Raw genomic sequence first — 25,737 nt, 5'->3', positions numbered from 1 at the left:
ATCCAGATTGAAAATCATCAGTGACAAAAGAAAATGCCAAGAGAATTTCTGACCAGAATAACAAACAACCACTTCAAATGTGGGCCGCTGTATGAGTTTTTAATTCATGATTTATAGTAATACTGTTCTGAAGAATTTATGAACTAATATTTAATAACAACTATGAGATAACTCAAAACACAAAAAATATCCTGAAAAATGCATGCAATGTAAATATGAAAGATAAAATAATAATGCTGAGGAAATGCAGATGAGCTAGTATGAAAAGAAAATTTTAATAAACAACAATGAATTTTAAAAAAATGTTTTCTTTCTGCTGTTTTAATGTGGTTAAAACAAGTTCTAAGAAGTAAGGTGGAATTACGGCTTTAGTATTTGCAAGACAGGCAAAGAGAGTGATTCAAAACCCGGAAAATAGAAATAATGAGTTTGAAAGACGTTCATGCTGTCTGATGTCTCCGTAGAGCTGGGGAGAACTGCAGAGTGGGGCAGTAATTACTGTTATCTATCTGTGAGTTCGCTGCTATAAGTGACACCTTTCACATATACATCACGCGTGATTTTATCCTTTGTGAATAGAGAAATATTCATAATAACCACTTTTTCAAAGAAAATCTCTCATCAGGGACAAAAAATAAGGATGCAGTGATGACAGGAAGGCACCACATCATCTTACGTTTTAGGTATTTAGGTGTTTTATTCAATTATATTAACACTATTAGTTTTCATCTTGTGTGACATTCAGATGGGTAGCTTACATTTCTGTTAGCACATCGGCTGCCGGCTGTGAACTGGCATCGAGATCCACTGGCACACAAATTGGCATCAGCATCCTCGAGAGGCCTCCTGTACACGCTGCAATCACAGGGCATCAGGAGCACAGGGACAGCAGTGCCAAGACCTCATCTGCAATCATGGTGCAATTGGCAATCATTTGATATGCTATCTCTCTTTCGCTGTCTCGTTTGTTCTCTCTCTCACGGTTTCTGTTTCTTTCTGCCTTCCACCCCTGAAGACGATCACTCTTGCTTCCTTCCTATACTCTTGTATCATCTCCGTTCAACCTACTTAACAGCAAAGAAATTTACATTTCAGATGCAAATTGCAGCATGTCTGCTTGTAGGTCTCACAAACATTATTCACAGCACTTCTAGAAGGGAAAATAACCACCACATGTTTAATTCAACACAGGCTGTTCATGAAGAGGGTGTTCATCAATTAGTAACATGATGTTTTTAATTGCAGCTTTGAAGGACTTTAGGGAACACATTTTGGCAAGCAGATATGAAGTGCCAAAATTAATATTACATTAGTCTGACCAGACGTTGACACATCTTGATTCTGCAAGAGAGTGATTGCCTTAAATAAGAGAGACGGCAGTCAATCGGAGCAGTTTGCAACAGCTGGGAACCTGCTGAGGAACCTCTTGTGGATTTGCTGCTAATAATACTTCCTTTTCAAAAAAAGCACTAAGAAAAATGAGGATCAAAGTCCAATGCCTGACTTAAATGAACCTAATAAATCAGTTGGAGCTAAAATGATTCCATGAAGTTCAATTTAAGCTCATGCAATCTAAATAATATGAGATAGGTTGAGGTAGTCAAGATAAGCAGCCATAGATGTCAAACACAGATCAAATCCATCCACCATGTCCAACAGCAGTGGTAAAGAGAGAGCTTAATATTACTAACACATGACGAATTCAAACATCTAACTAAAATTTCTAGTGACTAAAGAAAAGGGAATACAACTACCATAAAGAAAGAGAGACTGATCAACCACTGAGGAGTATTGGGTACCTTGTGGGGCCTGTGTCACAAGTACTGTGGGGCTGAATCCTCAGCAGTGATGGTGGTTCGTTTCCAACCTGTGGTTCTTTGTCACACGTCTTTCCTTTCTTGTCTCATTCTTTAGTTATTGCATCTAAAATAAAGCCCAGTATATTCAAACAATAAGAGAAGAAAAACCTGTAGGTTATTAAAATATCTTATACAAGAATACTGTGTGTGTACTTTTTAAATCTAGAAATATCATTCAGAAGGGTGAGTATGGCTACAGGCTATAAGCATGAAGACGAGGAACAGAAGATACAGACATATGGGTTTAGATAGCATATGCATAAATTTGAATATTTAATTTTAGGTTGCATAAGCCTAAATGTTTGATATCACATCCCATATAATTACACGTGTAGGTCTATGTCTTTATCATCGTATAATTTGTTTAATTTATTATTTATTCAAGTTGATTTTTATAAACTTATTTTGGGCTGAATGTGGTTAATAAAGTCAAATACTATGACAGTCTGTCAGTGATTAAATTGTGGCTTTCTGTTGGGGGTCAGTGTTTAGCCTGACAGTTAGCCTGCCATAGTAACAACAGAGCTTAAACTATGCTGAACTGTCTTTGTGGAACCAAAACAACTGAAAATGAGCGAGACTAACAGAAATAAGTTTGGATAGGACTGGACTTCACAAGTGTGAATTAAAGTTTAGGAATGACAGTGTGGACTGTGGATGTACGCTATATTGTGAATACAAAGGTTGTAACAGCCATCACTATGCACACCATTACGTTGAAAACATTTTTGGTGATATGAGAAAATGCATCAGAAAATGCAGTGTTGCTGTAGCTCAGACAGAAATTTGAATATCAAACTTGTATTAGCTATTTTCTCAGCCTGTTCTCAATCCCACTGTGTCAAATACAGCAGCCTGGTTAGTAGCCCTCCACTTCTGAGTATGGTGCCATTGGTACCCTTCTTTCATAATTTCCGGGAGACTGGTCTCCCATGTGTGCCCAGATGTTACACTGCATAAGTAACTTAAAGTAAGTAATGTACACTACATGGGCAAATCTCTATTAGTGAATTCAGATATAGTATTTGGCTGTTTTTCAGGGTTGGGGCTTGACCCCTTACTTTCAGTGAAGGGGAATCTTAATGCTTCCAAGACATTTTGGACAATGCTATGCTTCCAACTTTGTAGCAACAGTTTGGGGAAGGCCCTTTTCTATTCCAGCATAACTGTACCCAACTTGACTGGCCTGCACAGAGTCCTGACCTCAGAGTCAGGCCCTTTTGTCCAACATCAGTGTCTTACCTCACAAATGCTCTACTGCATGAATGGGCAAAAGGTCACACAGCAACACTCCAAAATGTTGTGGAAAGCCTTCACAGAAGAGTGGAAGCTATTAGAGCTGCAAAGGGGGAGATCAACTCCATTAAGGTCTGTGTATTTAGAATACAATGTCATTAAAGTCTGTGTTGGTGTAATGGTCAGATGTCCTAATACTTCTGTCTATATAGAGTACCTTATATCCTATAATTTACTTGATATTTTACTCAGCCGAATCAAGTAGTTTTCGTGCCTGAAGTCTGCAACAGTTTCACATTGTTAACAACAGTCCAAAAGTCTGTGAAATGTGAAATGTTTGTCAGCAAGCTTCATTTTGAAAGTCTAACAGCATTATTTATTATTGCTAACTCTACCATGGAGCCCTACAAGTTCAAAACTGATGCTAGAGATGGTAAGCATAGTTTGAAGCTTTTTGAGTAATTTACCAAACTGCTGTATTTGAGAGATGGGAGCGAGAACACGTTGGATTTGCACCAGTGACTTCTTTCATGAATCAGTGGCTTGTTAATCAGCTGCTTGGCTACCAGCGGAGTGAACATCCAGTTGTATCCATCAGGGGTGCATGGTGAATTTTATGACCTACCTCTTTTCTTTATGGATCTGCTGATGTGTTGATGAAAACAGCCTCTTCTTTATGTCCTGATTCTTTTCACAGTTCTGATTTGATGCTCAGATTACTTGATAAAGCAGTCAAATAGCTGACCCTTTTTAAACAAATTGAACCAAATTCTCTTTGCATAAGATGGCGATTTCAGCGATGTACTGTAAACACCTCTGACTCAACCAAGTTTTTTCTGGTGTTCGCTTTCAATTTATTTTTTGTCGTTTTTGTTTTGTCCATTCTTGCCTACTGTCATGTAGCTTTGCACTACTGGAGTCTGACTGGCTTGAATTCCATAAGTGTTTGCAGGGTTTTCCAATCCACATTATTTTAGCCCCATTGTGGAGCGTACCTGACCATGTCTTGTGTCTTACAGCATGTTTCTCTTTTTCCATTTTCAAATACAAAAGAGAGAAAACCACAAGAGTCACTAGTCCTGACAGTTTCTTGGACACGCCTGGCATTCCTTGGATTCATGTTTAGAGTTGAGTGAAGAGATGCTGCTGCAGAACTGTACAGTATTCTCTTTAAAGTGAATGCTGTTCCGTCTCTTAAAACTGTTAGTCTGAACTGACCAAAATCAGATGCGGTCATTGTAGGACCGCATGGTCTTCTCTTGGAGGGAATAACCTTTGCACTGATCTCTTGGAAACTAAGCTCTGGTTTTCTGGATACTTTTATAAATGCACTCAGGAGATCAATTTGTCCAAATAGCTTCACTGAGTTCAAACAACTGGATACTACGTCAATAGAACCTTCCTGGTGTGACATTTGAAAACCCTGCAGATATGATTCTGTTTCTATGAGCCCAAGCAAAGACTGCAATAGTTTTTTTTTTTCTTTAAAGGATGAAAAGACCTTACTTTGTAGTGTATAATGGCTACATTATACAGTACATGCAGTGCATTGATTTCCGTTATGTTTTTAGTTCCAAGGCATTTGGCAAATAATTATACTTTATACTGCTTATGTAACATGCTTATAGAAGTAGTTTATAGAGTAGCTTATAGAAGTAGATGTCAGATACGGTAAGAAATTCTTTGTAATTGTCAATATATAAATTTTGTGGGTCAATTTCTGTTAATTAGAACAACCTGCTCAGCATAAGGGTTATCAAATTAACACCCTTGAGATAAAAAAAAAAAACAACTCACTATAAATATTATAGTGAGTTGTTTTATGTATATTAATACTATTTATCTTTTAGATAGATGTTTTGTTTATTCTGGTGAACTAAGATGAAGTTTGATGAGATAAGTTTGATGAGCTCACTTGTCTAATACATTCTGAAGGTTAGGTGATTATTCTGTATACTTAACTCAAAGGTTTATGAAACTGATTTTATTTCAGAGATGTCCTTTTATCATTGGCACTAATCATGCTCTTGTTCTATATTATATTTACATGGTCTGCTGCAGGTACTGAGAGCGGGTGTTAGGGTGTGAATTTGCAATTGTAAAACTTGGGGTGCGTATGTGGTTGTGTGTGGTTGTGTCTTCCCTTTGGAGTTGTGTTTACAGACTATAAACATTGTTTTTTTCAGTAGCAGCTACAGAGGGCATCCATCAAAAGAGACACACATTTCATTTTCTGTCACTGTCACGAAAACAACATTTAGTTATTAAGTGTCTGCACCTCATTATTTTATAGCCCTCTCTCTGTGCACTCCTTGTATATTTTAGTTCTGCATACTAAAAAAATATTAATCTAATTATAAGGCAAGTTCCATTTTAGTGACAACACATAGGCAGCTGTTTGGGGTTATTTTAGAATACCTGTTCCTTCATGATAAGAGCACAAACGGGCACCCAGCCAATGTGTATCTTTTCTATTTTCACAGAGAGAGAATACATATGTCATTCAGAATTGGACCTGCTGTCTAGTTTATTTGACATTTTCATGCTCTATCTTTGGGTCAAACCCAACCTAAAATTAAGTGCTTAATGATCTCACTCAAAAAGTGAAGACTTGTGACATCTTTTTGAGTTTTTTTTTTTTTTTTTCCCACACACATCCACAGTGCGTGCAGTAAAACATTTTGGTTAATGGTGTGACTGTCGTTATTACACCAAGCAGTTAAAACATTTTTACCATGATTTTCCATGATTAATCAAAGATAATGTAAAACCAGTTGTCTTGTGTCATTTTGGTATTTGATAAAAACCATAGAGGAAGGACATAGCCTATCAAAAAAGTATTCCCATGACAAACTAATATCTCTCCAATCTTCATCCCTTCTTCCATCCCTGTCTTGTTCTCTCTCCTCCTCCTGCACCACAAATAAGCTGTCTCATGTGAAACATTCTATCTACTGTGCTCACACTTGTGAAAATATACAATTAATGCTCAACATCTCGAGGTCAAGGAATTTTTATTGTCATTACAACCATGTATGTGTAGTACACAGAGAAATGAAACAGTGTTCCTTTGGGATGCTACATGGTCCTACATAAATAGAGAAAACACTGTGAACATAAAACTAAAAATAAAAATGCACATAAACATGTAAAACATGAGGTGCAAACAGATGACAGACAATACAGTGAACTACAAAGGACAACAGTGTAATACATTACCTGTAAAATACAATACAATAAGGCCAATAGACAATGGCATTAAACAGGCCAATAGACAGTATGGACATTAAAGTGACAGTATGGATATTAAAGATATTGTGGATAATGAAAATCTAATGAAATAAAACATGACATCTATGAAACACTTTATTTGTGCTTTCCAGAAATGAGCTTTCAGTCTCATCGCTGATGGTTTCATTTTTACTCATCATATCAAAATGTCTGAAATACTATTGGTTTTTTGTTTTTTTTAAGTTACTTTGACAAGAGGTCTAAATGCAGGCGCTGGTGTGACAAGGACATAACAGTAAGAGCAAGTAAACAGAGCAGAAAACAGCAGCATCTTTAAACACACGGACTTGAGTAGAGGTTGTAAAACACAGATTACACACAGAAAAATGGCACAAAAAAAGTTTTCTCCAGATCCTTGACTATTGACTGCACAAAACAGGCCATACCTCAGCAACAACACCTTCAGCCAGACATCTCAAGTGAACTGTGAACTCACTCACTAAGGAGATAATGATGGCTGCTGTCATAGAAGTGACAGAATTACTTTGTGTCAAAAGTTTTGCTCTAACACGTATGCTACTTTCCTGCCTTTGGCTTTTGGCCCAGAGCCCAGCATGGCTCCTCTTGAGTGGCCGGACAAAGTGCTGAGTCACTTGGTGTGAGCCTCAGGGGCTCAACCTGTGTGTTACTGGCTATCCTGAAAGCCTATTGATCTGCCTGAATGCTTGAATGCTTTGCTGGGTGCCTGTGCATTGCCGGATGTCGGCTGTGTGTGAAATTAAGTTTGCTTATGGATTTATGTGTGTGCGCATGCGTCTCTGTGTGTGTGTATTCCTACGTGTGTGTCTGTAAGAAGTGTTTGATTGGCAGGCTTGGGTGTTACTGCAGCTGGAAAGGAGTTTTCAGCTTTTTTCAGCTGCTTGTTTGTTAAATGGGTTGGCAAATATCCCCTCCTCTGCTTTGGCCAGAATAGACATTCAAAACCAGTCATGAACTTATGTAGACGCACAGTATGCTACAGATGCACTGGTCCTTTGAGCTGCTCAGGGAGAATGAATTTTGTAGAAGCAAACATATGCATGATCACATGTCTAATCTCAATTCCGTCTGGTATCTCATCTAATGTTCTGCAATCATCCTTGTAGATGCACAGGCACACTCACAGATCATAACTTTAGATGGGGTTTTGCATCCATTGTCCAAGGGCTCCAATGCACTTCTTTTGAAATCAATATTAGCATGCTCCCAAAGGCTGTGGTAAACGATACTCGGTAAAATTGCCAGTATGCTCTCTGCAACTTGGAGTCTGTCCTCCCATGCCAAAGAGTGGAGCTGATGATGTCTACCATAATTGTGATGTCGAAACCCAAAATGTAGATAACACAAAAAAATGGAAATGGATTGAAGCTGAAATGCAGTAATGACATGCAGTATAAACAGCGTGTCAAAAAACATGTTCCGAGCTTAAGCGTTAAAACCACAGATAATCCCACATTTTTTAAACTAATTAGGGGTGTAAGTGGCATATCTTTTTTTTTTTTTTTTAATTCTTACTTGTTGTAGGTGACAACCTTCTGTATCACCTTTGGGAGGGCATCAAATAGAATTTTAGCTGTAGAATACTGTGAGCAAAGGCCCAAAGCATGTATTCATAGTAGAGTGAAATAACCTGATTTAATTAATTTAATGTTCAGTATAATCCCCTTCTTCATTTACATACTGCAGCAGTTGCAAGGCTTACAGATCCTTTCGTTGTATATCTGGCGCCTTAGACCTCCAAAGAGTGGCCCACAGCAGCGATAATATCATCATCACTGTCATCTTGAGGAAGAGGCAGCAGTCTGTGGGTCCCACCCTCCTTCAGTGGTGCCACCATGTCCTCGTGGACCTCCTTGGATGATAAGCCTTGAGGCTTAGATAGCGGATGACTGCACTGAGACTGATGTTGTCCATTTGCTCAGACAGTGCTGACTTGCAATTTTCAATTACCCGAAACAGAAGTACCAAAAAAGTTATTAACTTCAAACTTTCTGCATATTCATTTAAAGAGTTGAACTGTGCATGCATGGAATGAGAGCTGTATAACTCATCTTCTTCTACCTAAGGCCACCAACTTATTGATCACCTGTGCTGTATACAGCACTTCAAATACTATGTCAGGAATGTGACAGTCCTTAGTAAAATAACATTACCTGAAGCAGAGGCATATCTGTGGACAATGAAGTGTGAAGATTAGAAAGTTTATTTTTCACTTTCTGAATATAATAACAGACTTATATTGTTTGATCAGATTAGAGGATAACAAATCGTCATAATGTCTTGACAGAACGAGGACCAGGCACGATACTTGATGATACTATACATTTATACTCTCCAGAATTCAGTGAATGAGATGTCTTTTTTTTCTTTCTTTTCTTTTTTGACTGGGGGTTACATACTACTACCCAAAGGTGTAGGGGTAGGCTAACCCCTAAAGCAAAGTCTCCAGGGCTACAGACATGAGGAAAGTGTGTATAAAAGCCTGAAGTCCAACAGACGCCCTCAAGCACTTTCACAGCAGGACAGTCCTGGGTCCTCCTTGACTTTCTGTGAAGTGCTTGAAAATCTTGAAGTGGGCCATGACATGCATCATTTATGCTCACACAACTCTGAGTTTTTAAATACAGTCCCAACCAGTTTTCAATACAGATTCAGGTAAATAGGGGGTTTTCAGTGGTCAGCATGTGGCCAACCAAAATCAAACGTTTATAGAAGCAGTACATTTAGAAGTCAACTTAGAGCACAGCACTGCTGCTGTAGTCAACAAGCGGCCACTAACGCTTTTTTATGACTCCGAGCTTCCACTATTGCTCCAGTAGCACCAGATGGTCAGTCAATTGCAATCATATGTTTGAAAGGATGTAGAATGACTTTTGACCTTTAGAATTTATTTTGGTTCAATTAAAGGTTGATTTATCAACAGTGTGACCAATAACACATGTTCACATGTAATCCTGTAAACCATTTGTTAGCTCTTGATAGCCAAATCCACTGATGATAGTTTATCTGCAGTTTACTGATCCATCACTGCATTTCATGTGTGACTGGTTGTTTGGCTGTTTGGTACATTAGTGACTTATGGTTGACAGTCTTGAGCAAAAGCTATCTAATGCATTGTACTGATGAATGACTAACTAGGTCGTCAGTTGTCTGTTTTGTTGTATACTTCTATACTATTCAATGCAAGTGTCTTTTGCATTGAATATTAAATGATACCCTTTTGCAGAGATGTACAGTTACTACACAGATCTGCCACAGACTGAACATTTGATGTGTCTTAAACTATAGCTATGATTCTGTCTCTCTTCTGCCAGGCTATTTTACTATCATCTGCTGGCATCCATCTCTGTCCCGGCCCTCTTTGATGAAACACTTTGCCCCACCACTAACAAACAAACACAGGCTGATTGAAGTTTGTTATGGTGCTCGAAATAAACCTTACTTACTCACTTCAGATCTGTTGCTGTGGTTAACCTTGTCAAGCTAGGCTTCAGGGGATCTCAATCACATTGATGCGCCAATACATTTTCATTTATATTTTCATATAAAAATAGGGTGAGGAGTGTAACGATGGGTTTTCAAATAGGAATTTAGATGAATTCATATTTAAGCAGGTGTAACCTTGAAAGCTGGCAACTTCAAAGACCAAGCCTGTAGGCCTAAACATTTTGCAGCTTGTGTGGAGACAGCAGGATGTTTACTGTTGTTGTCAGTGTTATATATGCATGTTATTTACTTTGAAAAACCTTGAATGGTATATCTTTTTGCTGATGGGCTTACTAACTGACTGATGGAATGCATGAATTAATTAATTATGTTGGAGTGAATATTTTGGTTTACCTTCTAACTTGCTTTGCAGCACAGGGTTCAGCAGAGGGTTCACTCACTCATATCATGCACCAAGAACAATGCAACACTTAAATAAAGGCATACTATATGTAAGATACATGCTATTCCTGTAAGAAATGTGCAGTTTCCTGTCAGTGACAGCCTCACTCCTCTTTATTGAGCCCTGAGGGTCTGATATTGTGGGTTTTGTCTCATCTTGTTTGACTCTGTGACTGCGGGGACAGATAGGAGTCTGTTTCTTACTTATTTTTCACCCTGATGAATGCGGGTGATTCTAAACAAAAGTGTTGCATCCCATCAGGGGAAATACACATTGCAATTATGGCACAGAAAAGCTGCTTAGAAAACCTTATTAAAATCTAATAAGCCCAAGGTTCTGTCTTGTTTGCCTTGTTTTGTCAAGGCTGAATATCATGATAAAGCTATGAGAAAGGCAAAAAAACTGATAGATAACGTAAATGACTGATTGTTAGGTATAATTTTCCATTCTTTTTCATCTAGCAGGTGGATGAGTTAAACTGCAGAAATTGTAATGCAGCATGCAGTTAAAGAGTAGCAACTGTTAGGATCGCAAATGTGCACTGCTAAGAAATTACCCACAGCAATTTAGTATGACCTCGTTCTGGCAGCGAATCCACAGTCTTTGAAGCAATGCTGATTTCTGCATCCATGTTATTATGATGCAGCTGCAAACCCACCTGCGCTGTTCATTATAACATCTGGCCAAAGCTACGAAACAGGGCTGACACCTACGGTACTGTACAGTCAAGGGATAGCAATGGAAGTCTGTCAGTCCACCAGTTTGGGCCACAATAAACATCCATCCATCCATCCATTTTCTATACCGCTTATCCGTCAGGGTCGCGGCTGACTACGGGCGAGAGGCGGGGTTCACCCTGGACTGGTCGCCAGTCAATCGCAGGGCCAACACACAAAGACAGACAACCACACAGTCTCACATTCTCACTTAGGGGCAATTTAGAGTAGCCAGTTAACCCTTTTGCTGTGAGGCAACAGTGCTAACCACTGCACAATAAACATATACCAACTAATTTGATTAACTGCCATAACATTTTGTGCAGACCTTCATGGTCTCCAGAGGATAAATTCTCATGACTTGATGAACCCCTGACTTGTTCTGATGCATCACAACCAGGACAAAATTTTCATTTATTCGGTGAAATAGCTTAACATCTACTTGATAGACTGGCACAACATTTTGCAAAACATTCATGCTCGCCAGAGGACGAATCCTGATGACTTCGATGATGCCGTGGTTCCTTTCATTGCTTTAAAGGCAAATGTTGCAACGATTATTGAATGGACTGTCAGACAGTTTTATACAGCTCAAATTCCCCAATTTTGTAGTGACTTTTGGGATCCCATGACTGTCCAGTACTTTTTTTATGACCACATACCCGCTCCACAATGACTTTGTGTTTACCGCTAATTGGCAAATGTCAGCATCATGATTGTGAGCATTTTAGCATGTTGAAGTTATGATTTAGCCCAAAGTCCCACTGTGCCTGAGTACAGCCCCACTATAGTGGAGCCATTTACCCTAAGTCTTAGTTTTAAAATGAGAGAATGAAGATGTGTGAGACCAACTTGCATGTGATCATTAGTCAGCTCATGAGATGCTGATTGAGCATTAGTTATGCCCAATAAGACCTGTGATGTCTGGTAGCTTTAAATGCGACTCTAATAAAATGGTATAATAAGACTAGCATTAGGTTCATTATTTTGTATAAATTTTGTGTGTTGCCTGTTGGCAGTGTCCTGGCATTATTGTCCTGGTGACTTGAATGTGCTGTAACTCAGGGCGATAAGACAGAACGGATCACCCTGAGCCTCATATGACAGAGGACTGAGCTGGTCCTTATTGTTTCACCATAATTACTCTCTCTTTTTTCCCTACTCACTCTCTCATTTCTCTTCTGTCTCTTTGTTACTGATCGAGAGCAACAGAGAAAGACAAACAAGAACCTCAGTTCCCTGACAGAGAAACAGATAACAGAGTATAACATGAGAGTGAACCATCTCTTGTTGTTCATGGTGACAACAGGGAGCATCACAGATTAGTGTAATAAACCGGTCCATCACTACCAAACCAGCTGCTGTATTTAACACACAACACCAAACAAAACCTTTTCATGTACATGGTAAAAGATTTGTGGTTTTGATTCAAATGAGACTGCTGTGGTTCCAGATAGCTTCAACTGTGCACAGTTTCTAGAATGACTTCAACTCAGCTGCTAAGCTGTTAGTGACTGATCTATTTTGTAAGTGCCAGCTTATCATAATCAGCTTTTGCACATTTCTAAGCTGGTGATTTAACACAATCTCTGAACCTCAAGTAAATAATTTTTAAAAATGTCAGTGCTGCACAGTGTAAGTTCTCTACAGGTTTGACAGTTTTTATTGTAACTTAAAATTAAACACTAGCAACAGAAATAGTTTTCTAAGGACACAAGTTGACATTTTATAGCCCTGTTCTTTGTAAGAACACTCAAGGAGCACACTGTGTGTTATAATTAGCGAGTTGTTTTCCGTTAGTGGAAATGCATTATGCACCGTGCCAGAGAACAACTATAACAACAATGGATGTCAAACAGTAATAAGCTTTTTCTGCTCTCATTAGAAGTTAAATGCGCATTTTATATATAAATGGTTGTCTTTAAATAACGTGAAATGCAGGCACTTCTTTCTAAATGGACAATATCATCAAAGAAGCATTTAAAAAGCTCTTCTGGACAGCCATTTTTACATGAATTAACCCACTGATTGCTAAAAGGGGTAGAATGACAAAGCTGTCTGTGTGTTCTGATAAAGAAACAGCTTGCCCTATTAATGCTGCAAATGTTTACTATTTTGTCAGATGTCTGTGTGGGTGGCACTTCATGTGTGCACAGCAGGTGCGGGATGAAGTAATCTACCTTCTAGAAATTTTGTGCATTTTCAAACCACTAATTTGTTCTGCCTCTTAAGTTTTGTACTGAAATGGATTTAATGTTTGAATTATGTTTCCCAGCAATGTTTTTTCACCTAACAGAGATACTAAAACTGTGACATATTATATCTCCTGCTCCAACTCACTGCTGAATTTTTTGAAGTTTAACAAGATCATGAACCAAATAGAACCATATAAAAGTTTTAGCGTGCTTTAACTGCGATGAGCAGATATTGTACAATAAAATACGTTAAGAGGGAACATTAAGCAAATATGTTAAGTGTCAGCATTTTGTGACTTTTTATTAACAACATTTTGTTATTAGTTTGATAGAGACAGAGCCAGCACAACATTTCTATCAAAATGTATTTCCTGTTGCAAATTAAAATTGTTAACTGGTAAATAGCTACATTTAAATATGTTTTTGACCGAGGACACTTTGACGTGTGGACAGGAGAAGATCAGAACAGAACACCCATACATTACACACAAAACTGAAACCCAACCATAACTTAAAACGTGTCTGTTAATCACATACTGGGGCAACATCACATTGTGAGTAATAGCGTTTAGATGTGTTGATAGGATAGAAACATTTATCCACATAGCCAGCATGCTTGACTGATAAGATAAGATACAGATACAGACAGATAAGAACTAACTGTACTTTGATTGGCTTTAGCAACTGGCGGTGCAGTGGACAGTGCCATACAACAAAACATCATCAATGGCACTGGAACACACACACGCATAAATATTATATGATGAAATATATGAATAGACCCCACTTACATTAAAAATCTCATAGTACAAATCCTCTGCTTTGATATGAAAAATGCGATGTGGTTTGCTAAAAGTTCAGATGCAACACACTTCTATGCTTTACTCATTGATTAGCGGTCCCATATAAAGTATGACATGATGGGATTGGTTAGAGTGGCACAAGTAATGGTGGGTGTGGGGAATCTTTTAATTACCATAATCAAAACCATGACGATTCTGCCATTAGGACCCCCTTAGTTGGAAAAATCTGTCAAACTGTTTATAGCTGAAAAGCTTGAGCCTTGTTACGACTGAATCCTGATAATGGGTCTTACTCAGTGCTGTGTGATGGGAACCTCAGCAGTAAAATGCAATTCAGTGTATAAATACATTTTCAAAGGCAGCTGCCTCTCTAATGCCCAGTGATTATTTGAAGATGGTGTTCTCCTGAGCCTTTTTTATGAGGCTGAGCACACTCTGCCTGGTTAGACACGGCAGCTATCAGCTCAAACACACCCGTGCTGCCACCTTTGAGATTACTCCTCTGATTCCCATCTCTCCCATCATGGAGACTTGACATTTAGTTACAAGACAGAAAATTGTCTTCAAAAAACCTCAAAGGAAAACTTTAGTACCCAACAGAGGAGGGAAAAAAAATCCAGTTTTTGTGGAAGACAAAGAGAGTGGAGTCAGTGTAAATATGCTTGGATAATGTTGGATGCCAGAATAAGCTGCTTCAACATTAAGAGTCAGAAAATCAAGATCGAAGATATGTATGTAGATGTTTTGTTTTCATCGATCTGATGGTCTTGTTAGAACATTTGATTATGCTTGATCTCTTAGAAAGTAACTGACATGATGACTGATTAAGCCTTACAGGAAGTTGAACAAAACAAAAATTTTCTGAATGTAATTGTCAGCTATACAATCTCTGAAGAATACGTGTCTCACTAAAAGCTTAGATGAGAACTGGTGTTATCAGTGCCAAGAAAGTTGATAGAACAACATGACCCAAGGTGACCGAATTTCTTCATTTGTATCTCACGGGCTCCATGGGAGGTTTTGGTCTGAAAATAACCTGAATGTCAAACTTGAGGAAAAAGTTGAACCCCCTCACCCCCATCCATTCACATTCTCCTTCTTCTCTTGAGTCATCAGTGAGGGATTTTGGCGACCCTAATCCATGTTGTGCACAGTTATTTCAACCCTGAGCCAGCACTCTGAAGAAAGAGAGTGGGTGCATGCTGGTGCTGGTGGTGAGCGGGGTAAGTTGCGTTCTGTCATTGTTGCCTAACTTCAAAGCCGCCAGCTCACCATGCTCTCCTCTGAAATCCCCCAAAACCTGACAACATTAGAATACCATCAAACACTCTCTGGCAGCCTTTGAAATGCCACTGACACTGTTTGGCGCTACAATTTGCAGGCTCTAAAGAGCGCGCCCATGTTATTGAAATAAATCTGAGGCTTGTAATGGGAATGGAAATGAACACATCTTTCATGCTTTGGCTTAGAAGTGAGAGTTGAATATTGAGATGGAGCCTTGTTTCCCTGGAGAGTAGGTTGTTGACTTTGTAGCTCTCCCTCAGTGTCCATTGAAGCCTTGCCTTTCCTGTCATTTTTTTTCCATTTTCCTGTCTCTTTTCTTCTCTCCTCCTCTATTTTTTACTCCAGTATTCTCTTCATATCCCCATCCAGATGGCAGAAAACGATTCTGTCCAGAGGGAAGATTTTAAAACGTCTGCAGCGAAAGAGATAAAAGAAGCTAGACTAAACAGTCACAAAGGTTAAGTGTATTAAATGAGTGCTTTGATAGACTTCAGCCTATTGATTTTATAGTGCGGCAGTGCTAACCATGGACTCTTCCAATTTCACTTGGAGCTACAGTGGTGGGAGACAGATGTGTGCAGATTGATCAGTTTAAGTGAGATACGCGGCCATTGTTTCTCCAAGGTAAAATGGTGCGGAGGATAGTGGAGTAGGCAGACATGAGAATGAAAGTTATCACAACTATAGAGTCTTCCAGTAAATTGTTATAAACACCAGCGACATTGCTTCTCCTTTCATTTTATGAGAAACATCAACAATAACAGTTAAAGCACTAGCAATAAATGTTAGTTATCACAACAGGTTGCCATTGTGCTTGAATTGAATAGCCTTTCTTTCACTGTGATAATCTGTATTCATTAGGACTATCGGTTATTCAGTCTAAATAAAGTAAAGGTTGTGCATCCTAGTAAACACATCAATCCTGAAATTAAGAGGTCAAACCAGTTTAATACTTCAGTTCTGAAGCAGCTACTCTGTCAGATATACAACCGAAGAGAAAATGGTTCATCTGTGTACAGCAGACAAATAAATACATGTTGTAATAATAATAAAAGAATGTGTCAGTAAATGGCTTTTATCATCATGTCATGAGCAGCCTGACTGCACATAGTTTTCCACATAGGTCACAGTAAAGGTGATTACCTTTCTAAAGGTGTGCAACATGATGGCTATGGCTTATTTTCTGATGCATTTTGATGATCAGTTACTGTCAGTGCTAACTATATTGTTAAATACATTGTGTTTTCTGTGGAGCAACAGCAGTAGGAAAGGTTTGTTTGGTTAGGGTTTGTATGAGCAATAACTTAACATGGCTCTGACACTGGAGTAAACAACAGTGAGATTAATTTCAATAAAGCTGGATTAAATGCTTTGATCTTTCCTTGTTAATATTAATAGCCATATAAACTACTCTGTAGGTCATGACTGCTAATCTCAAACAGAAACTGAAAAAAAGTGTAAGCCACCATATGTCCGTTGCAGTCAGTTGTCAGAGACTTGAAATTTTCTTGCACTTTTCGACCCACGCTGAGAATTGTGCAATACCATGTGATTAGTGTTGTGCTGACTTAACTAATCAACAACATGTGTACACATTCATGCATGCAAACTTCCACTGAGACCCCCCCCCCCCCCCTTAGTCTGTGATACACAACAGTAAGAAAGCATCATGGGAGGTAAAGAGGAGGTAAAAGATGAGGGAGGGTAGGATTGTCATGACTGAGGATGGGGTGGAGCGGGGTGGGGGGGCATTGGGATCACGTTGCGACTCTGAGGGGAGTGTGTGACAGAGATAAAGAGAGGATGAACATGATCAGAAGGGATAAAGCATGGTAGAGTCCTTGGCGGTATCTCACTCAGTCAGACAAGACACCTCTCATGCACGTAACGCAAAGGTGCCTTTTCTTCTTTACTTTAAATCCTTTATCTTCATCCACTCCTGCAACTAGTTACCACTGCCTTCTCTCGACTGAATGCAATCGCTCTGCAAAAGCAAGTTAGATACATTATAAGCCTACAATGCGTAGCATGTTGTGCAATCGGTCATAAATGTTGCAGCAGACTTGTGTGAATAGAGATCACTAACTTTTATTGCACCTTCACTGACAGAGTCTTTCAGAACATCTTACTGTTTCTTCAGGGTGTCTGTTCATATTTCAGAATTACTTGTTTTTGTGGATCATTCGGCAACCCTCCAGTTCTTTTCTTTACAGTACAGTGAAGACCTGAAGAAGTGTTTTTTGACATTTCCATTGTTTGTGATTTGTTTGGTGTGAAGGCATAAAATGTACCTGTTCTGTGTGTTTCTTCCAGTTGAATTTGATGACTGTGAGGGGAACGAAGATGTTAAGTTTGAGGTATCAGACCCCAGCTTCCATGTGGATGGAGATCTGAATCTGGTTCCTCAGCGAGATGTCCTGTACAGCAGTCCAGTCCTGTTCATCCATGGGCTCAGTGGACATGCCGATGACATGGCAAAGGTGGAAGTCACTGGACTGCCAGTTCAGCAGCCACATTCTCTCAGGGTTAGTGGAAATGACTGCTGGTGTGTGTGTGATTTTGTGCTAGGGGTGTTTATTTTTTTGTTTTTTTTAAATAATCAGTTTTCTTGATTTAAACTTCATCAAAACTGAAAAGGTTACTCTTTATTAAAGATTGAAAAGGTTACTGTAATGTAGTATTATTGGATATTATGTGGCAGTGATCAAATAACAATACCACAGGGTGAATGAGAGGAGATTTATGAGCGGCATTTTAGTTTAACATTAACATTAACAACATACATTTTTCTTTCCAAGATGTCAAAAGGTAACAAAATATGCTTACTAGCTCTCTCAAGCACACTAACTAGCATGTAATATATATATATTTTTCTTATCTAAACATAAATAACATGTAAACATAACACATTCCTGTGTTGCAGAGGGCTATGTGCTGAACTATTTCTCAGCTAGGAACAGTTATGTTTTGCCTGGATTAAACAAATGGTGAATTGGTGAACCTTAGAGGTAGTGCTAAGCAAATTTTTGTTTACCCTTGCAGAGAGCAAGATTACTTGTTTCCTGTGTTTCCAGTCTTTGTACTAAGCTTAGATAGTTGGCTGATCACAAGATATTTCAGAGAGAAAGGTGTTCCTATTTGCTGGACTACAAATGCTGATGAGTGAGTGTGTCCTTTCAGATGGTGAGAGGCTGATTCAGTAGTGAAAATTTCTGGAGAAAATCTGCAACTTGTGATGAATTTCCACTGCCTTCTTTACTTGTAACAGCTTATGATATAAAACATGTGTGGGCACATCTCAGCTCCACATAGAACTCAAGGCTCAGGATAATTTTTTAGACAGTGTTGCAGCTACCTGAATCCTGGTCTACTCTGAGGCTGAGAAGAAGAGCCTCAGCAAGAGGGGTCTTGGTGAGGCTCACGCGGTGGAGAGTGGACTCTAGAAGGCATCCCCTGATCCACCCCCCAACCCGGAGGCCTCAACTGACCTGGGGGAAGGGACACAGGACCTCACCTCAATGCATGGTACTCAAAGGATCCAACATTCGAATGCTGGTGACCCCAAAATACCCCTAGATGTGCTGTGTCCCTTCCACCTTAACAGGTCAGGTGGGGTGGGTGTATCAAAGAACACCCACATGATTGCCAGAACCCAAGGTTTCCCCAGAGGACATTGCATTGTAAAGATATGATTAATTTTATTCACTTCACTTGTCAGTGGGATTAATGTTATCAGTGATTGGTGTATTCTGCCAATGTGAATTGTCACCCACCATTAATTACTGAGTGCTGGTGCTTTAACTTTTGTGCTATTTGAGATATTATTTGGGCTGTGTCAGATAAGTGGTGCTGTGAGGATCACTCACAATGCCACCCTCATACCCTTATGTATGGGCAGACAGATGAATATGAGTGAATGATTGTTAGCTATCTGCGCTCAAACTCTAAGTCAGGTAGACTTAGAGTTTTAGGAGGCCACACCCAGTCTCCATATTCTGACCTGACACCCCATACTGGTGAAAAACCCCTACGCCAATTGAGTCCTCGAGCAAAGTAGCTAATTTTCCTGTGCAAGAAATTGAAGTGGTATCAGTGTACCCATCTAACTCACAAATTTGTTGCAAATTGTCAAACTATTCCTGTAAATGAGAATACAAGGTGGAAAAGCTTATTTGGAGATGCAATGATAGGCAGTGGGTGTCACTGAAAACTCATTCATGTATCTGTGATTGTAAATGAAAATTAAAAACATAAAACACCAAATTCATCAAATGTTGAGAGGCATCTGTTGTCAGTCATATTCATGCATATGCTGATAAATTCTAATCACTCATAAATACGAGGAACACTTATGTGACCTTAATGTTCATCAATTAACATAATTGCACCTCCTCAGACATGCCATATTAAGCAACTGGGAAATTTAAACTCAAAGTTAAGCTTAAACTTCAAACCTTTTGTAAACACCCACACCTATAACTATTGAAATCAAATGGACCTTTTGAAGAAGGTGAAAATGATGTGATGCAGATATTCAGGTAATACTCTGTGTCATCTGAAGAAATATAGCTTTCTACTTTTAAACAAGCAGAGGCATTACAGCCTCAGTGAAAGATGACACAGAGGGAAAGCACAGAGAAGATGATTGATGTTCCATCCACCAAGAGAACCATATAAGAAGGTTTTGATTTACTAAAGAGGACCATGTAAAAGCTGTTGGAGGAGGCCATGAGAACAGCTGCTGCCGTGCTCTGCCAGCACATTGTTGCTATCACCAAACATGTGTCAGTTTCTACCACTGTTGCAGATGGCAACAACAACTGAGCTGAGCGCTTATTTTGTCTTCAGGCTGTTGAATTTAAGCTTTGATCATAGACAGTCTAACTTATCGATTCTGAATACTGACATTAGCTGATGAAAAAGTGCTAAATACTTTGCAATGTCCCAGTAAAAGACTTGAAAGGAGTCCACTGTGAGTTTCACATATGCTTTACACACACTCTGAGCGAATCTGTTGCAATTCTTAATTCAACAAAAGAATAAATCAGAAACACTTAAACTTTGATTACTTCCCTCTTCATGTTTTTCAACGTTATTCAAACATGATGTCACATGTAGGAGAAGAGGAAAGGACGAGGGAATGTAAACAGCTGTGATGTTTGTGCACCAGAGTCTGGTGTATGAGAATGACACTGGACATTTCCAGTTATTTGGGCAGTAAGGCTGCACCCCAAAAATGAGCTTTGTTTCTCTGCAAATGTGTGTTTTTGTTCGTATAATCCACAGAAATGTGTTTCTGTAGCCAGCAAATTGACTGCCTTACAAAACTCTGTGCACCTGAATAAACACCATTGTCTCTCCACCATATACCTCAGTTCCCCCTCTATTTACTCCAAATACACTAAGTTGATTAGGAAAGGTTTCCAGGGACTGCAGGTACAGTCAGTGTTCCCTTCATTCTCTCAGAGATCATCTGTCTTCCTGCTGCAGCACTCTGAGTCCCACTGCTACCATTGCTCCAGCCTTCAGCTTAATGAATGTCTTCATCCCTTTCAGCATGATGTGACTCTCATTTGTTTTTGTCTCTCACCATCGTTTATTTGGTTAGCTAGTCCATGGGTGTTACCTTGGCAAGTCATTGACGGTATAAGTGAATTAGTCTTTTGGCAAGTTTTGTGTGGTTCCTAGTGACTAATGTGACCATATGGTCTGTTCTCTGCTTGAGTGAATTTGTGTGTTTGTTTTCCATGAAATATTTTTATTAGTGAATCACTTACATGCTTTTTGTTGTGCATTTACTTTTTGTTGGAGATTAGAGGTGATCATTTTTTTAGTGATACAAGTGGCACAGCTCTGTGTCAGTCCACCATTTTGATCCAGACTGAGATATTGCTATAATTATTAAATTAATTTTCATAGAATTTTATATAGGCATTCATTCTCCGGGAAGGAGAATCCTAATGGCCTTGTTGATGCCCCTTACTTTTCCTCTAGCACTGCCATAAGGTTTGTAGTTTCAAGTGAAATGTCTCAACAGTTACATTCAACAAAAATATAAATGCAGTACTTTTGTTTTCCCAAATTCCCAAGATTTAAAACTTTCTGTTGACACACACAAAAGATTTACTTCCCCCAGATTTTTAAGCACAAATGGACCAAACTGGGCTAGTCACCATTAAAGATCACTATCAAATGTGCAGTTTTATCACACAACACAATGCCACAAATGTTGAAAGTTTTGAGAGAGCACCCTGATGGCTAGGGGAGAGTCTGTCAGAGCCATTGTTTTTGAATTGTTCATTTTACCATAACCCGTGTTATTTTCATAGTATTTTGCAAAACACTGAGGGTCCTAACCTGACTGCATTTTGCTGTCTTTACCGACTTGAGTGGGCAGTTGTTCACTTTCAGTGGTACCTGGCACTTTGGAGAAGTGTTCTTGTCACAGATCCAGGTTCACGGACCAGATGGCAGACAGCATGTACAGCAAAGTGCAGGTGAATGTCTGTTGTGAGACAGAGAGCCCCATGTTAGTTGGGTTTTATGGGTATGCATAAGCTTGAGCAATTTGAATTTTATTGATGGCAATTTGAATGCACAAGGGTACTATAACAAGATCCTGAGGCCCATTGTTGTGCCATTCACCTGGTGCCATCACTTCAGGTTGCAGATTGCAAGGACACAGTACACAGTTTCTGGAAGCTGAAAACACCCCAATTCTTGCTGGCCAACATACTCACTGGACTTATCTGCCATTGAGCATGTTTGAGATGCTCTGGATTGATGTGTATGATGGTGTGTTCCACTTGCTGCCACTAACCAGCTGCTTGGCACCACCATTGAAGAGAAGTGAACCAACGTTCAGCAGGATACAATCAACAACATACCAGCTACCAACTGTTCTTTGGGGCATTTTGATTAAAAAACGCACACTTGTGAATCACGTGAAGTGAAGATAAATGTCTTTTTTCAAAAGAAAACTGCAAATTTTAGAGTGGTAAATGAGTGTAAAATGAATTAATAGCGGTATATTCAATCAACTATTGTCTAGTGTTTAGAAATGTAGTGGCCTATTGAAGGGAAATCTATTTTTATTATACCCTGGGTTTTATTTTTTAGCCAGGGCCATCATTTACATAAGGTCTGATAACATTATATTGATGAAAAGGTTGCTGATATCTGAGAACATGAGTGACATGAACACGAGTCTGGCATAGCAAAAGCAATTATGATGACCAAGAAAAGAGGGCGAAACCCACAAAAATAAGACCCATGATAAGAATTGTCCTTCAAGATGTAACACAGTATGTTACTCTGGGACAACAAAAACCATTGATAGTTGGGATGTATAGCATTTTATCACTACAATTTTCTGCATTTTTTCTTTTACTTTGTGTATTTCCTTCAATTCCCACTGTAAGTTGCTATCACGCTGAATCAGTGGAGCTTGATATGTCAGATTAAGTATTTGATCATTTCCATGCACAAATATATGAATGTCTCTGTCTATACTAAAGTGGATTTGCTGTCTATCCTGAAGTAAATTTACTCCACTGTTAATTGCAGAGACATAGTCATAAAGTGCATGAATTAGGCATAGGGTAGAGAGGCAAGCAAAGATGGAAAAAGACTGTCGGAGGAACTCAGCAGAGAAGAGGACATCCTAAATCTAACAGAAGCATATGAGAAAGGGAGAGTCCTTTAGTGAGACAGGGTGGTTAAAAGCTCTCATTATTTCACTCTCAGTTAATCTGCTGCAGTTCTTCAAGCTCTGGTATTCTTATCATCGGAAAATCTATTGTCCCTTTCACTGTCCATATCCTGTAGTCCCCCCACACTCCCCCACGCTGTGCCTCTGCACTGTCTCAAGTGGCCCATCAAACACAAGTTCAGTGTGGCAGCAGCTTCTAAAGAATCTGTAACCAACTCGTGGCATAATATAAAGCTTGTTTAAGTAAGCCTGGGGTTTGACTTGTGAATGACACTGCTGACAAAACTGACTGCGGTGGGATGCTGAGCTTTAAATCTCCAGTCTGAGATAGCACTCACCCAAATCTCCCTTTGTTTTCTCTGTAACAGAGAACGGAAACATTTTATGGTGAATTTATTGGCATAACTAATGGTATTGTAGCACAAAATATTGGCTGTTGATAATTGATAAATGCTGTGAGTGAAGGTGGAGAGAATCTGTTTTTAATTCCTCAGTGCAAGCTGTTAGTTTGCTGTAACACAGGCCCTTAGGGAGAGAGGAGGCTGATGAATGATTCCTATTATGTGCAAAACTCTGAATTCAAAGAATAATTTATCCCCCTCCCCCGAGTCCCCCCCCCCACCCCCGCGCCTTTTTTTGCAACAGATCAATATGTGAATTAATGGAAGAATGCAATTCAATTTAACAAACACATGCTCCAAGATACAGAATTTCTTTTGTGTGTGTTATTCCATGTTGTTTTGGTTGTGTTGTGCAGAACAACAGTTATGCAGAACATTTGCTTAGCTTCAGGGGGCATTTACAGGCACCATCCAAATGTAACAACTGATAAGAGGCAAAATAATCTGAGTCCAAAAGCCTATTTATTTTGCTTTTGTTATGTTTCATCCATTTTGTTTGCATGCTGAATGAAATGTAATATTGCATACTGAACAAAATCCTCATCCTGCAATGGCAAATAGATTTCCTCTAAACAAGCTTTGAATGTTCAGTGTGGTTTTCTGGGAATGACTAAGATGTGACATCTTGTAGCCACAGCACAACATCTCACATTATAGGAAATAATCTTCCTCTTTCTGTCTCCATCCCACTCACACTATCGCTCCTTAGACTGTTCCATAGCCTGTCATTTGATAATTCTGTTTACTGCCTTTGTATATTGTCTTTTTTATACTAGTTCCTCTTAAACCTCCATATTTTGATGAAATGGTTTATTATATTTGCTTTTATTATATTTACTTACACATTTTTTTGTTCAATTTTAGGCATAGCAGTCTGTGCTGCAGAGTAAAAACAAAACAGCTTTACGTCATTGTAAGTTACAGGAGCGGCAAAACAAATCTTCACCTTAAATTATTGATATACAATATTCAACAAAGAACCAGTGGTACTTGTGTTGTCTTATATCAGGTGAAATGCTCAGATGAACTAATAAAACACAGACTCTCTTCCTAATAATGTTCTGATTTTTATTACTGAAAAGAACAACCAAGAATCTCATAATTTTTCAACTGGTGATATATCCTTATCATGGGATAAAATTGATCTCCATGAGGATGAATGCAAACAGTCAAACAGTGTTCATTTTCAGCTTCCCTCAATGTCTTGCTTTGGTGGTCAGACTCCAGTGTGTCTTGCGGGAGTCTTAAAGGTGAGAAATATAAAAAGTATTATTTAATTTTTGGAATAAATCCTAAAATTAGGTGGCAACTGAAGCAAAGAAGCTAAAATTAGATTATGAAAATTATGCTCAGGTCTCTTAGATTTAGTTAAAAGCCTCTCTTCTGGGTACTATAACAGCTGCAGATGAGAGAAAAGTCTGACTGTGATTGAAGCCAAAGGAAACATGGATCATCACATGCATGACTTTTTCAGGTCAGCAGAGGATAACAAAGACATTATTTTAGAAGTGGGTTTCAAGTAGAAGAAAAGGGAAAAGTTTGTTAGTTGTCAGAAAAGCTAATATACTTTTCCTGTGGGGTGAAAAATCACTAAGGTTTAAAAATACAGATTAATTGCTCCTCCACAGTGTTAGGGACTTGTGAAGAAATCATGGAGATCAAGATTCCGGCAAGTTTTTCTTTTTTTGTTTTGTTTTGTTTTTTTTGTTTGTTTTTTTTGGTAACCCAATTCATCCAAAGTTAAATAATAGAGATGCACGCTTTTCCTGTAAGAACACTGATGTCTTATAGATGCTGAATTGCAATTGAACATAACATATAATTTGCACAATGATTTTGCATATGGCACTGAAAACGTGCTCTAACCCTTAAACCATATGAAAACAGTATATAGGACTGATGGTCACTGACACTGTGGTCAGTGTTTGTGAAATTGGGTTATTTTTGAATTCTATAATAAGCTGGTATTGAAACAGTAACATCTGGATTGCTGTTGGTGTACCTTCCACTATCACAAAAACTATACCCCACTATCTGCAGGTAAGATCGTACACACACATTCAGTGTAATCACTTTGGTACAGTATTAATTACTTCAGCTGATTGAATATTTGTAATGAGCATTAGTCGTCAGTGTCTCACTATATTCTGCTGGAATAAGATGAAAATTGTTCATGTTTGGTGATTATACTTTAACAAAGTGTGAAGCATTGTGCTATCAACATCTGCTTTGAGGGGTGTGTTATCAGCCATGTGTGTAAATGTTATGTACCTATAAGTCTAACCGTGCATTAGGAGAACTGATTGGCTGCAGATCCAAGAGTTTATTCCACATAGAGCAGCTGTACTTCCCTGTCACCACTATCCGATGCTG

At 38.8% G+C, this 25,737-nt stretch overlaps 1 protein-coding gene across 1 annotated transcript in view; it reads left to right on the top strand.

Annotated features, from left to right (window-relative positions):
• The window catches only part of cdh13 (cadherin 13, H-cadherin (heart)), a 279,497-nt gene that overhangs the window by 87,371 nt on the left and 166,389 nt on the right, over positions 1-25,737 (top strand). The window contains exon 3 of the mRNA XM_046394809.1: positions 17,566-17,777. Coding sequence (XP_046250765.1) covers positions 17,566-17,777 — 212 coding nt within the window. The remainder of the gene's footprint in view (positions 1-17,565; positions 17,778-25,737) is intronic.

This window comes from Scatophagus argus, chromosome 7, assembly GCF_020382885.2.
Source record: "Scatophagus argus isolate fScaArg1 chromosome 7, fScaArg1.pri, whole genome shotgun sequence".
Lineage (NCBI taxonomy): Eukaryota > Metazoa > Chordata > Actinopteri > Scatophagidae > Scatophagus > Scatophagus argus.
The sequence above is the reverse complement of the archived record's forward strand: the minus strand, read 5'-3'. Positions and strand labels throughout refer to the sequence as shown.